Here is a 14,342-nt window from a genome sequence, read left to right as displayed (position 1 = left end):
CTGCAATCTCAGCGCTTCACTGGCGATCTTAGTCAGAATTCACACTCCCCGATTCACCTGCTCAAAGGTGGAGAATCAGGAAGTGAAGAGAGAATACTGGGGTATCTGAGTGGGAAGAAGGAACATTATTAACTTCCTTATACCTTGTCCAGACCCCCAAGACAGTAATCATGCCCCCCCAGTCATATTTATGTGTGTATGTATAACATATAATGTGTGATAGATATATCTATATATATATATATATATATATATATATATATATATATATATATATATATATATATATATATATATATATATATACAGGGCTTTTTTCTCAGAGAATAGGTCCACTCCCCCCCCCCCCTTCTGAGTCTCCACCCCCTACCTACCCCTGAGCAACGTTCCTTGGTTACAGCCCCCACCCATCTCCCAGTACTGCCCCTTTTAGAGAATACAGAGCCAAGTATAATTTTGTGGTGCTAAGTAATTTGTATGGAATTTGTTAATGATAGCAAGAAAAGTAGTAAAATAGATCCCGCACAACCAGCAGCAATAGACCCCCCCCCCCCAGCAACAATAGATTTGATCAAAAACAATAGACCCCCCCCAGCAACAACGGACCCCCACAACAAAATACCACCCCAGCAGCAACAACAGATGCCGCCAGCATCAATAGGCTCTCCAGCAGCCAGCAACAATAGAACCCCCTTTGTCAATAGTAGATCTCTTCCAACATTAATTGACCCCCAGCAACAATAGACCACCCACAAGCAACAATAGACCTCCCAGCAACAATAGACCGCCACTCACAAATAGATCCGCTCCAGCAACAATAGATCGCCCAGCAGCCAGCATTAATAGACCCTTCAGCCCACCCCAGTATCCCTTGCCATTACACACAGTACATTCAGTGCTGGAGGTGCCGGAAACTGCGTTCCCCCGAGTTCCCGCTGAAAAAAAAACCCTGTATGTATGTGTATGTGTATGTATATATGTATATGTGTGTGTGTGTGTGTGTGTGTGTGTGTATATATATTATGTAGGGGGACTCTTTATTTTATTAGGATTAACCACTCTGTCTGTCCTTGTATTGAGCAGTGATAATTTATCACTACTTAATAAACGGACATCTCTGGGTTTCTCTGAATTTCTGGTACTGTAATCTCATATGTCTTACAAGATTCCAGTGTCAGGGGCCATTATCCACTGTTTAAAGTGTTTAGATCTCTTCACTCCTCCAAAGGAGAAGCAATCTACAAAGCTTCATAAACTGGCACACAGAGGAGAACAATCTCCTCTGAGAATACCAGAGAATGAAGCAGTGAAATTGTTTCACTGCTTCATAAAAAAACACAATTACACAATAGAGCACTAACACAAGATTTAGGGCATACAGTATCTCAAAAAACAGTACAGTATCTCATATTTTTGTAAATATTTTATTCTATCTTTTCATGTGACAACACTGAAGAAACGGCACTTTGCTACAATGTAAAGTAGTGAGTGTACAGCTTGTATAACAGTGTAAATTTGCTGTCCCCTCAAAATAACTCAACACACAGCCATTAATGTTTAATCACTTCAATACCAGGCACTTACGCCCTTTCCTGCCCAGGACAATTTTCAGCTTTCAGCGCTGTCACATTTTGAATGACAATTGCGCGGTCATGCAACACTGCAACCAAACTAAATTTTTATCATTTTCTTACCACAAATTTCTTTTGGTGGTATTTGATCACCTCGGCAGTTTTTATTTTTTGCTAAACAAACTAAAAATATCAACATTTTTGAAAAAGATTTTTTTTTTTAAGTTTCTTTCATAAAATTTTGTTTTCCCCTTCACTGATGGGCACTGATGAGGTGGCACTGATAAAGTCGCACTGATGGGGAGGCACTTATATGTAGAATTGATGGACACTGATAGGCGGCAATGATATGCAGCACTGATGGGCACCAATAGGTGGCACTGACAGGCGGCACTGATGGGCACTGACAGGCGGCACTGATGGGCACTGACAGGCGGCTGTGTTGGGCACTGACAGGCGGCTGTGTTGGGCACTGACAGGCGGCTGTGTTGGGCACTGACAGGCGGCTGTGTTGGGCACTGACAGGAGGCTGTGTTGGGCACTGACAGGCGGCACTGATAGTCAGTACTGATTGGTACTGACAGGTGGCACTGATGATTAGGTAATGATATGTACTGACAGGTGTTACTGCTGGGCAGTGATTGGCACTGTGGTGGGCACTGGCACACTTTATTGTTGGGGCACTTCTGGGCACTGATTGCCAGGTGATTGTTACATTTAAAGGGTCTGTGCTGATAATCAATGTGCTGATTATCAGCACAGACCCTCCCTTCTGACAGGGAGAGCCGCCGCTCGGCTTTCCCTGTTAGCGCGAACCGAGGAATGCCATTTACCGACACTTCCTGGTTCATGCGATGATCAGATGTGATTGGTTACAGCTGGTCACATGGTAAGAAGCCTCTGACAGAGGCTTCTTATCATGATCAGAGATGCGGGGTGTCAGACTGACACGCCGCACTCGCCATCGCCGCGATGCATGTCCCCACGGGCACGCACCGGCATGTTATCCTGCTGGACATCATATGAGGCCCAGTCAGGATAATGGAACCACTTCATGGACGTTATTCTGCATATGGCAGGCGGGAAGTGGTTAAACCACTGGTAACAAAAATGAGTACACCCCCTAAGTGAAAATGTCCAAATTGGGCCCAATTAGCAATTTTTCCAGCCCAGTGTGTCTCGTTAGTGTTACAAGGTCTCAGGTGTGAATGGGGAGCAGGTGTGTTAAATTTGTTATCGCTCTCCCTCTCTCATATTGGTCACTAGAAGTTCAACATGGCACCTCATCGCAAAAAACTCAATGAGGATCTGAAAAAAAATTATTGTTGCTCTACATAAAGATGGCCTAGGCTATAAGAAGATTGCTAAGACACTGAAACCTCGAGCTGCAGCACAGTGGCCAAGACCATACAGCGGTTTAACAGGACAGGTTCCACTCAGAACAGGCCTCGCCATGGTCGACCAAAGAAGTTGCACATGCTCCGTTTCATATCCAGAGGTTGTCTTTGGGAAATAGATGTATGAGTGATTCCGGCATTGCTACAGAGGTTGAAGGGGTGGGGGTTCAGCCTGTCAGTCCATATACCGCACACTGCATGAAATTGGTCTGCATGGCTGTCATCCCAGAAGGAAGCCTCTGCTAAAGATGATGCACATGAAAGCCTGCAAACAGTTTGCTGAAAACAAGCCGACTGAGGACATGGATTACCGGAACCATGTCCTGTGGTCTGATGAGACGAAGATAAACGTATTTGGTTCAGATGGTGTCAAGCTTGTGTGGTGGCAACCAGGTGAGGAGTACAAAGAAAAATGTGTCTTGCCTACAGTCAAGCATGGTGGCAAGAGTGTCATGGTGTAGGGCTGCATTAGTCTGCCAGCACTGGGGAGCTACAGTTCATTGAGGGAACCATGAATGCCAACATGTATGTGTGACATACTAAGGCAGAACATGATCCCCTCCCTTCAAAGACTGGGCTGCAGGGCAGTATTCCAACATAATGACCCCAATCACACCTCGGAGATGACCACTGCCTCGCTAAAGAAGCTGAAGGTAAAGGTGATGGACTGACCAAGCATGTCTCCAGACCTAAAAGCTATTGAGCATCTGTGGGGCATCCTCAAACAGAAGGTGGAGAAGCGCAAGGTCTCTAACATCCACCAGCTCTGTGATGTCATCATGGAGGAGTGGAAGAGGACCCCAGTGGCAACCTGTGAAGCTCTGGTGAACTCCATGCCCAAGAGAGTTAAGGCAGTGCTGGAAAATAATGGTGGCCACACAAAATATTGACACTTTGGGCCCAATTTTGGACATTTTCCCCTAGGGGTGTACTCACTTTTGTTGCCAGCAGTTTAGACATTCATGGCTGTGTGGAGTTATTTTGAGGCGACAGCAAATTTACACTGTTATACAAGCTGTACACTCACTACGTTACATTGTAGCGAAGTGTAATTTTTTCAGTGTTATCACAGGAAAATATATAATAAAATATTTACAAAAATGTGAGGGGTGTACTCACTTTTGTGAGATACTGTAGTGTGAATTTATCATGTTTATTGGTGAGTATCGCTTGAACTCTTCATTTACTAGCGTATCTTGTGTATACCTATCAAAATAGATGGTCATAAAGATATGAGTCACAAGTACACGTTCCTGTTTTGCTATTCCCGGGAGTTGTAGTTCATTGATTCACAGGGATCTGTTTCTTTTTTTTTTTATTGTGTCAGCGGGTACATGGAAAAGATCACAGGTCTGCTGTCACAAGGAGGGGGGGATTGAGGGAAGAGCAGGCAGATGTTGAACATGTTACATGTTACACCCATATTTAGGGTATAACATGTTCAGAAAGGTGAACTTTAACTTTAGGGTACGTCCACCATATGTGTTTCATTTCACCCATGTCTGAGCACCCCTGAAAACACAGAACGGGATAAGTGGGGAGGTATTTTGCAATTCTCACCGGGGTATAATATGATCAATATGTTACCTTGAACAAATTTTCTAGTGCCACCACGTTATTTGTGGAAATAAAGCTTCCCACATTCTGTTCCATTCATCAGAAGATTGTGAGGTGCTGAGGTCTTGTTCCCATTGTGTGCAATAAGAGAGCGCCTAGGCATTAGAGGCATCCAAAAAAGAGGAATATAATAGAGATATTAGGCCTTGGGTCATCGAGCAAATTCGGCACCTAATTTCAAAAGTCGTCATGGACGTAAACCAGTTCCGAGTTAAGGAGGAAGTTGCCCCAGAGCTTAGTGAATGCAGTGAAGTTTCATTTTGCAAACACAGTCAAGTGTATTTTTATTTGCACATGACAGGGTGATGGAAGACAGCAGAGTTTTGCCTCATTCACCAAGTTTTGGGGCAGATTCCTTTGCAAAATGCAATTACCTTTGTAAAGTTGAACTCTATGTAACAAATATAAATTGGTGCACAGACAGGATTTTCGGCAGAAAATTTGAGAACCTGCTAGCCAACTGCTAGTTGGCAGAAAGTCCGACAACAAATGTTCGATGGAGCACATGGTCAGACTTTCCGCCAACAAGCTCACATCCAACATTTGTTGTGGGAAAATCCGATCGTGTGTATGGGGCATTAGTGTTGTCCAATCAACCCCCAAAGATTGGACTATCAAAGAGTTCATAAATGGCTGAGGATCAGTAATATCTAGGGGTCAATAGGTGGCCAATAAAGTCCAATAAAAGATGGAAAGTCATCTGGGGACAATCAATCTTTTGAGGTCTCTGTAGAGCTTTACACCAGTCCCTAGTTCTAAAGGTGAGGTTGCTAGTAGCAAGACAGTGCTACCCAAGCAGAAATGGCCTTGAGTTTCTTTCAGCTGTGTGTTATTTCTGTCCTCATTGAATGTAACCTTCCACCCTCCCTTTTCTAGGAGGGATATTTGTATGTCCACACATCCAGCACAGAGCATATTTCCCCACCTCAAACTATATTAAAGAGTTAGTGTATATACCCACCTCAAACTCTGTTAAAGAACCAATGAGTACACCCATAGCGATAGGGGTGATGCAAAAGGACTGAATGCTGTGCATTTACTAAGCATTCTGCATTGTAACTACCATATTGTGAGTTTTTCATACCAAGAGGAAGTGTCAGTGACAGTCACAAGAAAACTATTATGCATTATGATGATTATTCAAAGTAGTATTATTTAAATTACGGTAGCTTTGCATGTGTGCGGCTTGATTAACACACTTTCCCTATTGAAGTGGTTCTAAAGGCAGAATGTTTTTTACTATAATGCATTTTATGCTTTAAAAGAGAAGTAACGGTTGTTTTTTCTTAGGAATCATACTTAACAGCATCTGTCCCCTGAAGCCTCTGCACTGAGAACCGAGCGATCTAACACTGCCGACTGCTTGGTATTCAGAGCTCCCTGAACAGAGAACTGTAGACTGTCAGTAACAGCTCTCTGCTCTGCTCACTCCTCACTCATTGGAGCGCTGGGCTGTGGAGGGGACGGCCGGCTCAGGCTCTCAGCGGCTAGCTGAGAGCATGAGACGGGTGTCAGTCTAGGCACCTGGTGGATCCAGATTTTATTGTCACGATGACGGGGTGCCTGGACTGACTTCTGTGACGTTAGCAGAGAGTGGACTTTAGCCCTCTCTCTGCTGAAAACGGGTCACAGGAGTGCAAAACGAACTACACTCCATAGGAGAAGTACAACCAAATGAGCTTTGGCTGGACTTCTCCGTTAAGGTAAAAAAATCCTTCTGTGTGCAGCTCCCCCACCAGCCCACTATACTTACCTGAGTCTGATGTCGATCAAGCACTGTGCCTGAGGGCAGGAGCCATTGACTCCTGCTTTTGTCAATCACAGCCAATGAGAAGAGAGTGGGGGGTGGGGCCAATTCGCACTGTGTGTGTGTCTATTGTCTCCTGAGCCATGGCTCTGCAGCAAGCCTGCATGAGTGCCCCCATAGCAAGTGGCTTGTTATGGAGGAACTTGGCAGGAGGGACGGGCAAGGAGCGCTGGCTGGGAACAAGAGAAGAGGAGGATCTGGGCTGCTCTGTTTAAAATCATTGCATGGAGCAGGAAAGTATACCATGTTAGTTATTTAAAAAAAATATAGATTTCCCTAATCTTTTCTCATATCTACAGTTCCCCTCTGGTGGAATGAGCAGTAAGACAGGCTATGAAACCTGCTCCAGTCACTGTCATTACCTCCTAATAGGCCAGTTTCACACCTTTCATATCTTAAGAAGCCTTTAGGCTAAGTGAGCATATTTCAGAAGTCATTCACCAGAGAATGCTAAGGAAGATTTACTGCAGTGCAGTTGACTGCTAGAGGCAATATTTAAAAAGCTGTATACAAAATAATCCAACATGACATGGCAAAAATACATCATATAGACTTTTTTGTAAATGAGAATATATACCACAACAAGTACACTATTAGCAGACCAAGTACTTTGTGTAGAGCCCAGAAGCACACCATTCTTAGTACGTTTTGTTTGTAAAATAATGTAATTTGCCAAATAATTTGAATTAAAATAGAAATATATATTTATTGACAAATCTTCCTGAATGATGTGTAAGAAATTGGTAAGGTGTCTATGGTAGTCTTGTAACTGTTCCTAAGTTGTAAATATGATTTACAAGACATGCAATACTAGAAAAAGTACCGCTAGAGGGTTCTAAGGATCCTTTCACATGGGCATGACGGGTGAAAAATGGACAATCGGATGTCCGTTCAGGAAGTGGATGTAAACAAACGGTCTGATTTTGCATTTGCTGTTAGGAGCTTGCTTCCTAACAATGACGAGTCGTGCCTGCTGCAGAATGTAAACAAAAAAACTAAAAAAAAAAAAATGGTTCATTAAAGGTGGTATTAAAGGTAGACCATGAGGAAGTGTGCATAACATTACTCAGAACTGCATAATTATTTTAAGAAGCATTTGGACAAATGAAAAGAAAAACCACCATATGAGGATAGTCTCCCCACGGCATCATTACACAGTTCAAAGTAGCGCTTCAAACCACAAACATCACACATCCACTGAATAGGTTAAACCTACTACACACATGCATTTTTTTTACCATATTCAGGCAATTTTGGCACCATAGACATCAATGTGAAGGCCTGTTAATGTGCAATAAATGCATTTTCATACACATTTTTAAGCATAAAGAACTTCTCCCCTCCAAAAGAAACTGTTCTCCTCCCCTTGCCCAGTCTAGGAAGCAACATGCTGAAGCTTGACAAGTGTAAAAACGCCTATACAACAACTGAAAACAAAATGGTGCAGTAACACCAGGAATATGCTCTACTCGCTCTGTGACTATAGGGTTACAATATTAATCGTATTATTGTGGATTGTTTTATATTTTCCTTGTTGTTCTTCTGCCTAGGTGACTGTTGGCTCCTTGCTGCTATAGCCTCTCTTACATTGAATGATACTCTTCTCCATCGAGTGGTTCCTCATGGTCAGAGCTTCCAGCAGAACTATGCAGGAGTGTTCCATTTCCAGGTACTGGGTGATGGCCTTCCAATTTATTATTAATTGTTTTGTTTCACTGGAAGTTTTCTTGCTGGTTTCAGCATAAGGCGCCCTACACTTCACGGGGAGGTTGATTTACTAATGTTAAATATACTGTGCACTGCAAGTGCAGTTACTCCAGGTACTGAGGGGAAGCTCTCAAATGAGAGGAAGCTCTGGTGATTTCTATCATCCAATCATGTGCAAGCAAAAAATGCTGTTTTTTATTTTCCTTACATGTGATTGAGTATTCTTTGCAAAGTGAACCTTTCTCGTTTACTAAGCTTTGGAGCAATACACTTGCGTGACAGTATATTTGCCTTTAGTAAATCAACCCCAATGTGTTTTTAGGTTAAAAGTTATGTAATGTTAGTTTTTTTTTCATTGGTCTGTGATCACTGCTCTGCTGTTGTTGTGTGTGTCAGTAAAGTTGAGTAAAAATAATCATAATAAACCGGTTGATAAAGCATTTAGATTACCCTGGGTACATAATAAAAAAAAATATTTCTATAGAATGAAAATGTTCATGTATCCTGAGGCCATTCACATTGTATTCTGGTAAAAAAAAAACAGCAATACACCAGCATGTCTCATGCCTTTCCTGCTTGGGTGTTTGATCTCTAGTCATAGTTGACTATTTGTGTTTTATTTCCAGTTGTGAAAATTCAGCAAAAATGCACAACATGTAAATGACGTCTGGCACCACAGAATGGGTGGCCAGTTACATGGACCAATATAATTGTTTTTTGGAACATCATTTGTATGTTTTTGGCTTCCAGAATGCCACAACCAATGTGGTTTAGACAGCTATATGTTCAAGTTGGCCATTATATTATCAATTCTCTTTAGCGGAGTTGCTATTTGTTGTACATTTACACTGTTTAGAGTGTATGTATTGGCGGGGATACTTTGCAGGGCAGTCTGCACTGTGACCATACCACCAAAGAAGATACATAAGCACGCTTATTACTTCATGGGAAAAACATAAAGTATACATAATAAAGAGAAACCTAACTCATGGGCCAGAATGGTGGTGGGGGGTAGAAAACATAAGAAACCATGAGAAAATATAAGAAATGGCCCCATTAAAAAAAAAAAACAGGTGGTTTTCTTGAGGAGGTGGGGCAGAGGGAGGCACTGTAAGTAAATTTACAGAGCAAATTTTATACTTAAAAGTATACAATTCTGATATTTATTTTTCCTCCTGACCTGCAGCTGTAGGTGAGCAGTGCATTAGAGGTCAGTATAGCTTTACTGTTGGGATTATGTTTTGGCAACAGAATTATCTAGGTGAAGATGTCACGTATTTGCATTCAGGACCCAACCTTTATCTACCTATGTTTAACTACGCTGGGAAATTGGGCCTGGTAGTAATGTCAGTTTATGATTACTCCGCCCAGTCATTGTTAATGCACAATGGAAGGTATGTGGGAACCCACAGGCAGAAGTACTAAGTGCTGTGGATGGGATGGGTATTTGTCAGAGATTTCAGCACATGAACTATTTATACAGATTCCCTGCTCTCTTATGGAGAGTCACATGATGGAATGAAAGCAGCGATGAATCAGTCTTTTGGGTTTGAACTGCTTGGCTTAAAGTGAGAACTGCCAGAGGGTAAAAAAAACCTCACCAAATCCTCTACAACTCAATTTTCTCTACATCTGATCCAAATGGTCTTTTTTTTTTTTTTTATAGATATAGATACAGTGTGTGTGTGTGTGTATGTGTGTGTGTGTATATATATAAATGCACAGTATCTCATAAAAAGTGAGTACACCCCTCACATTTTTGTAAATATTTTATTATATCTTTTAATGTGACAACACAGAAGGAATGGCATTTTGCTACAAGTGTACAGCTTGTATAACAGTGTAAATTTGCTGTCCATTCAAAGTAACTCAACACACAGCCATTTAATGTATAAACCTTTGGCAACAAAAGTGAGTACACCCCTAAGTGAAAATGTCCAAATTGGGCCCAGAGTGTCAACATTTTGTGTGGCCACCATTATTTTCCAGCACTGCCTTAAAGCTTTTGGGTATGGAGTTCACCAGAGCTTCACAGGTTGCCACTTGAGCCCTCTTCCACTCCTCCATGACAACATCACAGAGCTGGTGGATGTTAGAGACCTTGCACTCCTCCACCTTTAGTGTGAGGATGCCCCACAGATGCTCAATAGCTTTTAGGTCTGGAGACATGCTTGGTCAGTCCATCACCTTTACCTTCAGCTTCTTTAGCGAGGCAGTGGTCATCTCGGAGGTGTGATTGGGGTCATTATTATGTTGGAATACTACCCTGCAGCCCAGTCTCCGAAGGGAGGGGATCATGCTCGGCTTCAGTATGTCACAGTACATGTTAGAATTCATGGTTCCCTTGAGGAACTGTAGCTCCCCAGTGCCGGCAGCACTCATGCAGCCCCAGACCGTGACACTCCCACCACCATGCTTGACTGTAGGCAAGACACAGACTTGTCTTTGTACTCCTCACCTGGTTGCCTCACACACGCTTGACACCATCTGAACCAAATAAGTTCATCTTGGTCTCATCAGACCACATGACATGGTTCCAGTAATCCATGTCCTTAGTCTGCTTGTATTCAGCAAACTGCAGGCTTTCTTGTGCATCTTCTTTAGAAAAGGCTTCCTTCTGGGATGACAGCCATGATTGACAGGCTGATCCCCCACTCCTTCATCCTCTGCAGCAATCCTGCCATACTCATGTCATTTTCCAAAGACAGTCTCTGGATATAACACTGAGCACGTGCACGCAACTGCTTTGGTCGACCATGGCGAGGTCTGTTCTGAGTGGAATCTGTCCTGTTAAACCGCTGTATGGTCTTGACCACCATGCTGTAGCTCAGTTTCAGGGTCTTGCCAATCTTCTTATAGCCTAAGCCATATTTATATAGAGCAGCAATTCTTTTTTTTCAGATCCTTTAGAGAGTTCTTTGCCATGAGGTGCCATGTTGAACTTCCAGTGACCAGTATGAGAGAGTGAGAGCGATAACACCAAATTTAACACACCGGCCATGGCTAATTGGGTCCAATTTGGACATTTTCACTTAGGGGTGTACTCATTTTTACACTCACTTTTGTGCAATACTGTATGTTGTGTGTGTGTGTATAATATAAATATATATATTATACACTATATTGTCAAAAGTATCGGGACACCGGCCTTTACACGCACATGAACTTTAAAGGCATCCCAGTTTTAGTCCGTAGGGTTCAATATTAAGTTGGCCCACCCTTTCCAGCTTCAACTCTTCTGGGAAGGCTGTCCACAAGGTTTAGGAGTGTGTCTATGGGAATGTTTGACCATTCTTCCAGAAGTGCATTTGTGAGGTCAGGCACTTATGTGGGTGAGAAGGCCTGGCTCACAGTCTCCACTCTAAGTCATCCCAAAGGTGGTCTATCGGATTGAAGTCAGGACTCTGTGCAGGCCAGTCAAGTTCCTGCACCCCAAACTCACTCATCCATGTCTTTATTGACCTTGCTTTGTGCACTAGTCCAAATCATTTGGTGGAGGAGGGATTGTGGTGTGAGGTTGTTTTTCAGGGGTTGGGCTTGGCCTTGGCCGCTTAGTTCCAGTAAAGGGAACTCTTAAGGCGTTAGCATATCAAGACATTTTGGATAATTTCATGCTCCCAACTTTGTCAGAACAGTTTGATTAAGGCCCCTTCCTGTTCCAACATGACTACGCATCAGTGCATAAAGCAAAGTCCATAAAGCAGACAGAGGAGTCCCTGCTGTCAGAGTACTCTAACATAGCAGAGAGGATCCCTTCGTCCACCTTGCTTGTGTGGATGGGCATATTTGTTTGTTTTTTATTTTATTTTCAACCTACTGGTTGATTGAAAAAAAAAACCATCCATGTATGGCCAGCTTTAATGATGGAAGACAATGACCGCACAGAACTGTTCCTCTATACACAGGATAGATAGCATTTACACAATCAGTACAACATCTGAAATATCTCTCATGTGACCTGACTCTTAATCCAGTCTCTAGAGCCATAGCAGGAGCCCCCCTCCCCCATAACTCTCTATCTATACCCTTACTGCCTAATCATCCTACTCTTCCCCTGTCTACCTAACCTACACAGATCAGCCATCTATGTGACTGTAGATCTATCGTTTTTCGCCTTTTCCCCCTTTACTTAACCTCATATTAATCACAAGCAGTTATTACAAGGACATCTAAATTTTCAATGTATTACAACTTTGCTCTTTAAACTTAACCTCGTTGGGGGAGCCTGTAGATACTGTACAACAAAACTGCAACCTTTCTCTTCTTTATACTTTTTTTTTTCAATAACCGTGGAATTTAAAGAGGAAGTAAACCCTGATGGGTTTACTTCCTCTTTGATTCCCTGCAAAGGTAAAGCCTAATGGACTACTATGCATCGCATAGTAGTCCATTATGTGTCACTTACCTGACACAGGGGCCAGCAAAGTCACTGCTGTCCCCTGTAGTCCGGAGCATCCATCTTCTCGTGGGTCTTGCTGCTCCGCCGCTGTCATTCGGCGAAGCCGCAATGACGTCACTCCCGCACATGCGCATGGGAGCCGCCACTCACGGCATATTGCCGTTGACAGCGGCGTGCTCAGTTTGCCTTCGCGCCGCTGTCTATGGCCCATGTGCTGTTGACAGCGGTGCCTGTCTTTCAGCAAATATCTCCTAAACCGTGTAGGTTTAGGAGATATTTTTTGGACCTACAGGTAAGCCCTAATCTAGGCTTACATGTAGGTCAAAGTTGGTTGAAAGGGTTTACAACCACTTTAAGCATAAAGGTATATCAGCCATGTTTCTGATTTGCTTTCTTTACAAACAAAATTAAATAAACTTTTTTTTAAAAATATCTAGGCCCTGTTTATAAAATCATTGTTAAGGCTGACAGTGACACCACATGGTCTTTCTCATTATTACATCTGCATATGAAATGCCCTTAGGGAAGGTAGGATATAAAGCTTGCTTCATTATATTCACAATGCAATCTGTTTTTAAAGCTCTGGCAGTATGGCGAGTGGGTCGATGTCGTAATTGACGATTACCTTCCAGTTAAAGATGGGAAACTGGTCTTTGTACATTCAGCCTCTGGGGATGAATTCTGGAGTGCGCTACTGGAGAAAGCCTATGCCAAGTATGAGCCACCTTTATTTTTCATACTAGATTTTCACCCCTACAAAAATGTTCATTTTAAAGAGATGTCTTTTGCTGACTTAACTTTTCCTGTTCACCTCTGTAGAGCTAATGGAAGTTATGAGGCTCTCTCAGGAGGGAGCACCTCTGAGGGCTTTGAAGACTTTACTGGAGGAGTAACTGAGTGGTATGAGCTGAAAAAACCACCAGCTGACCTGTTTACGATCATCACAAAGGCTTTGGAGAGAGGATCCCTCATGGGCTGCTCCATTGATGTGAGTGAATCATTAGGATCTTTCTCATAGATTTCAAGTGTCATCACAAAGCCATGGTTTCTATAGCGGCTTTCTCATTATATACTTTGCTTTCCTGTTTAATCAACAGTTTATAAGACTATTCTGCAGTAAGCTATAGCAACCATCCTTTATTTTTCTGATAGTTCAAAACATATCTGAGATTAAATCTGGATGGTTCCTTTGTTTTCCTTTTGTACCCACGTGGAATCGACATTGACGGCTATTGTATTCAAGCAGCCAAAGCAAACACAGCTGCTAGAATACCTGGACAAGGACTGTTTGGATGCAGTCACTGCTCAGCGCCTTGAATTTTTTAGTCGCCACCTTCTTTTACTACGTTTGCTCAATTAATTTATAATTTTATTTAACAGTTTTGTTCTACCCTCTTAACTATCTGGGTTTTCTTTCTTAGATCTCGGGTGTAGCCGATATGGAAGCTGTAACCTTCAAAAAGCTGGTCAAAGGTCATGCATACTCACTCACTGGAGCCAAAGAGGTATATCCAGCAAATATATAGCACAAAATCTGTGATTTCGTTTAATGTACTTATTGTTACTAGAAACAACTCAAGTCCTCCATTTTTTCATTTTTGTGCATTCAAAATACTCCCTATTTTAGTTTGGACCTAAGGCTCTGGGTAAACAAATGTATAGGTTGAAGACCATCTGTTAGGTAAAAGCAATATGTAGGCTGCTTTGGTGGCCTTTTTATGAGTTGTCTGGCACTTTGGCTTCAAGATGTCAAAGACCCCACACAAACATGCACAAAAGTTCCTTATTTTCTGGGATAGTGACTCTGCAAGCATTGAAAGTAAAGCATCTGCATGACACCAGGC

The 14,342-nt window shown here is 42.4% G+C and overlaps 1 protein-coding gene across 1 annotated transcript in view; it reads left to right on the top strand.

Annotated features, from left to right (window-relative positions):
* The window catches only part of CAPN1 (calpain 1), a 129,061-nt gene that overhangs the window by 60,546 nt on the left and 54,173 nt on the right, over nucleotides 1–14,342 (top strand). Inside the window, exons 4-7 of the mRNA XM_077458751.1 lie at nucleotides 7,943–8,061; nucleotides 13,079–13,212; nucleotides 13,318–13,486; nucleotides 13,920–14,003. Of these exons, the coding sequence (XP_077314877.1) occupies nucleotides 7,943–8,061; nucleotides 13,079–13,212; nucleotides 13,318–13,486; nucleotides 13,920–14,003 (506 nt within the window). The remainder of the gene's footprint in view (nucleotides 1–7,942; nucleotides 8,062–13,078; nucleotides 13,213–13,317; nucleotides 13,487–13,919; nucleotides 14,004–14,342) is intronic.

The sequence above is a fragment of the Lithobates pipiens genome, unplaced genomic scaffold, assembly GCF_037356315.1.
Source record: "Lithobates pipiens isolate NorthernLeopardFrog02 unplaced genomic scaffold, aLitPip1_a1.2 Scaffold_10, whole genome shotgun sequence".
Lineage (NCBI taxonomy): Eukaryota > Metazoa > Chordata > Amphibia > Anura > Ranidae > Lithobates > Lithobates pipiens.
The sequence above is the reverse complement of the archived record's forward strand: the minus strand, read 5'-3'. Positions and strand labels throughout refer to the sequence as shown.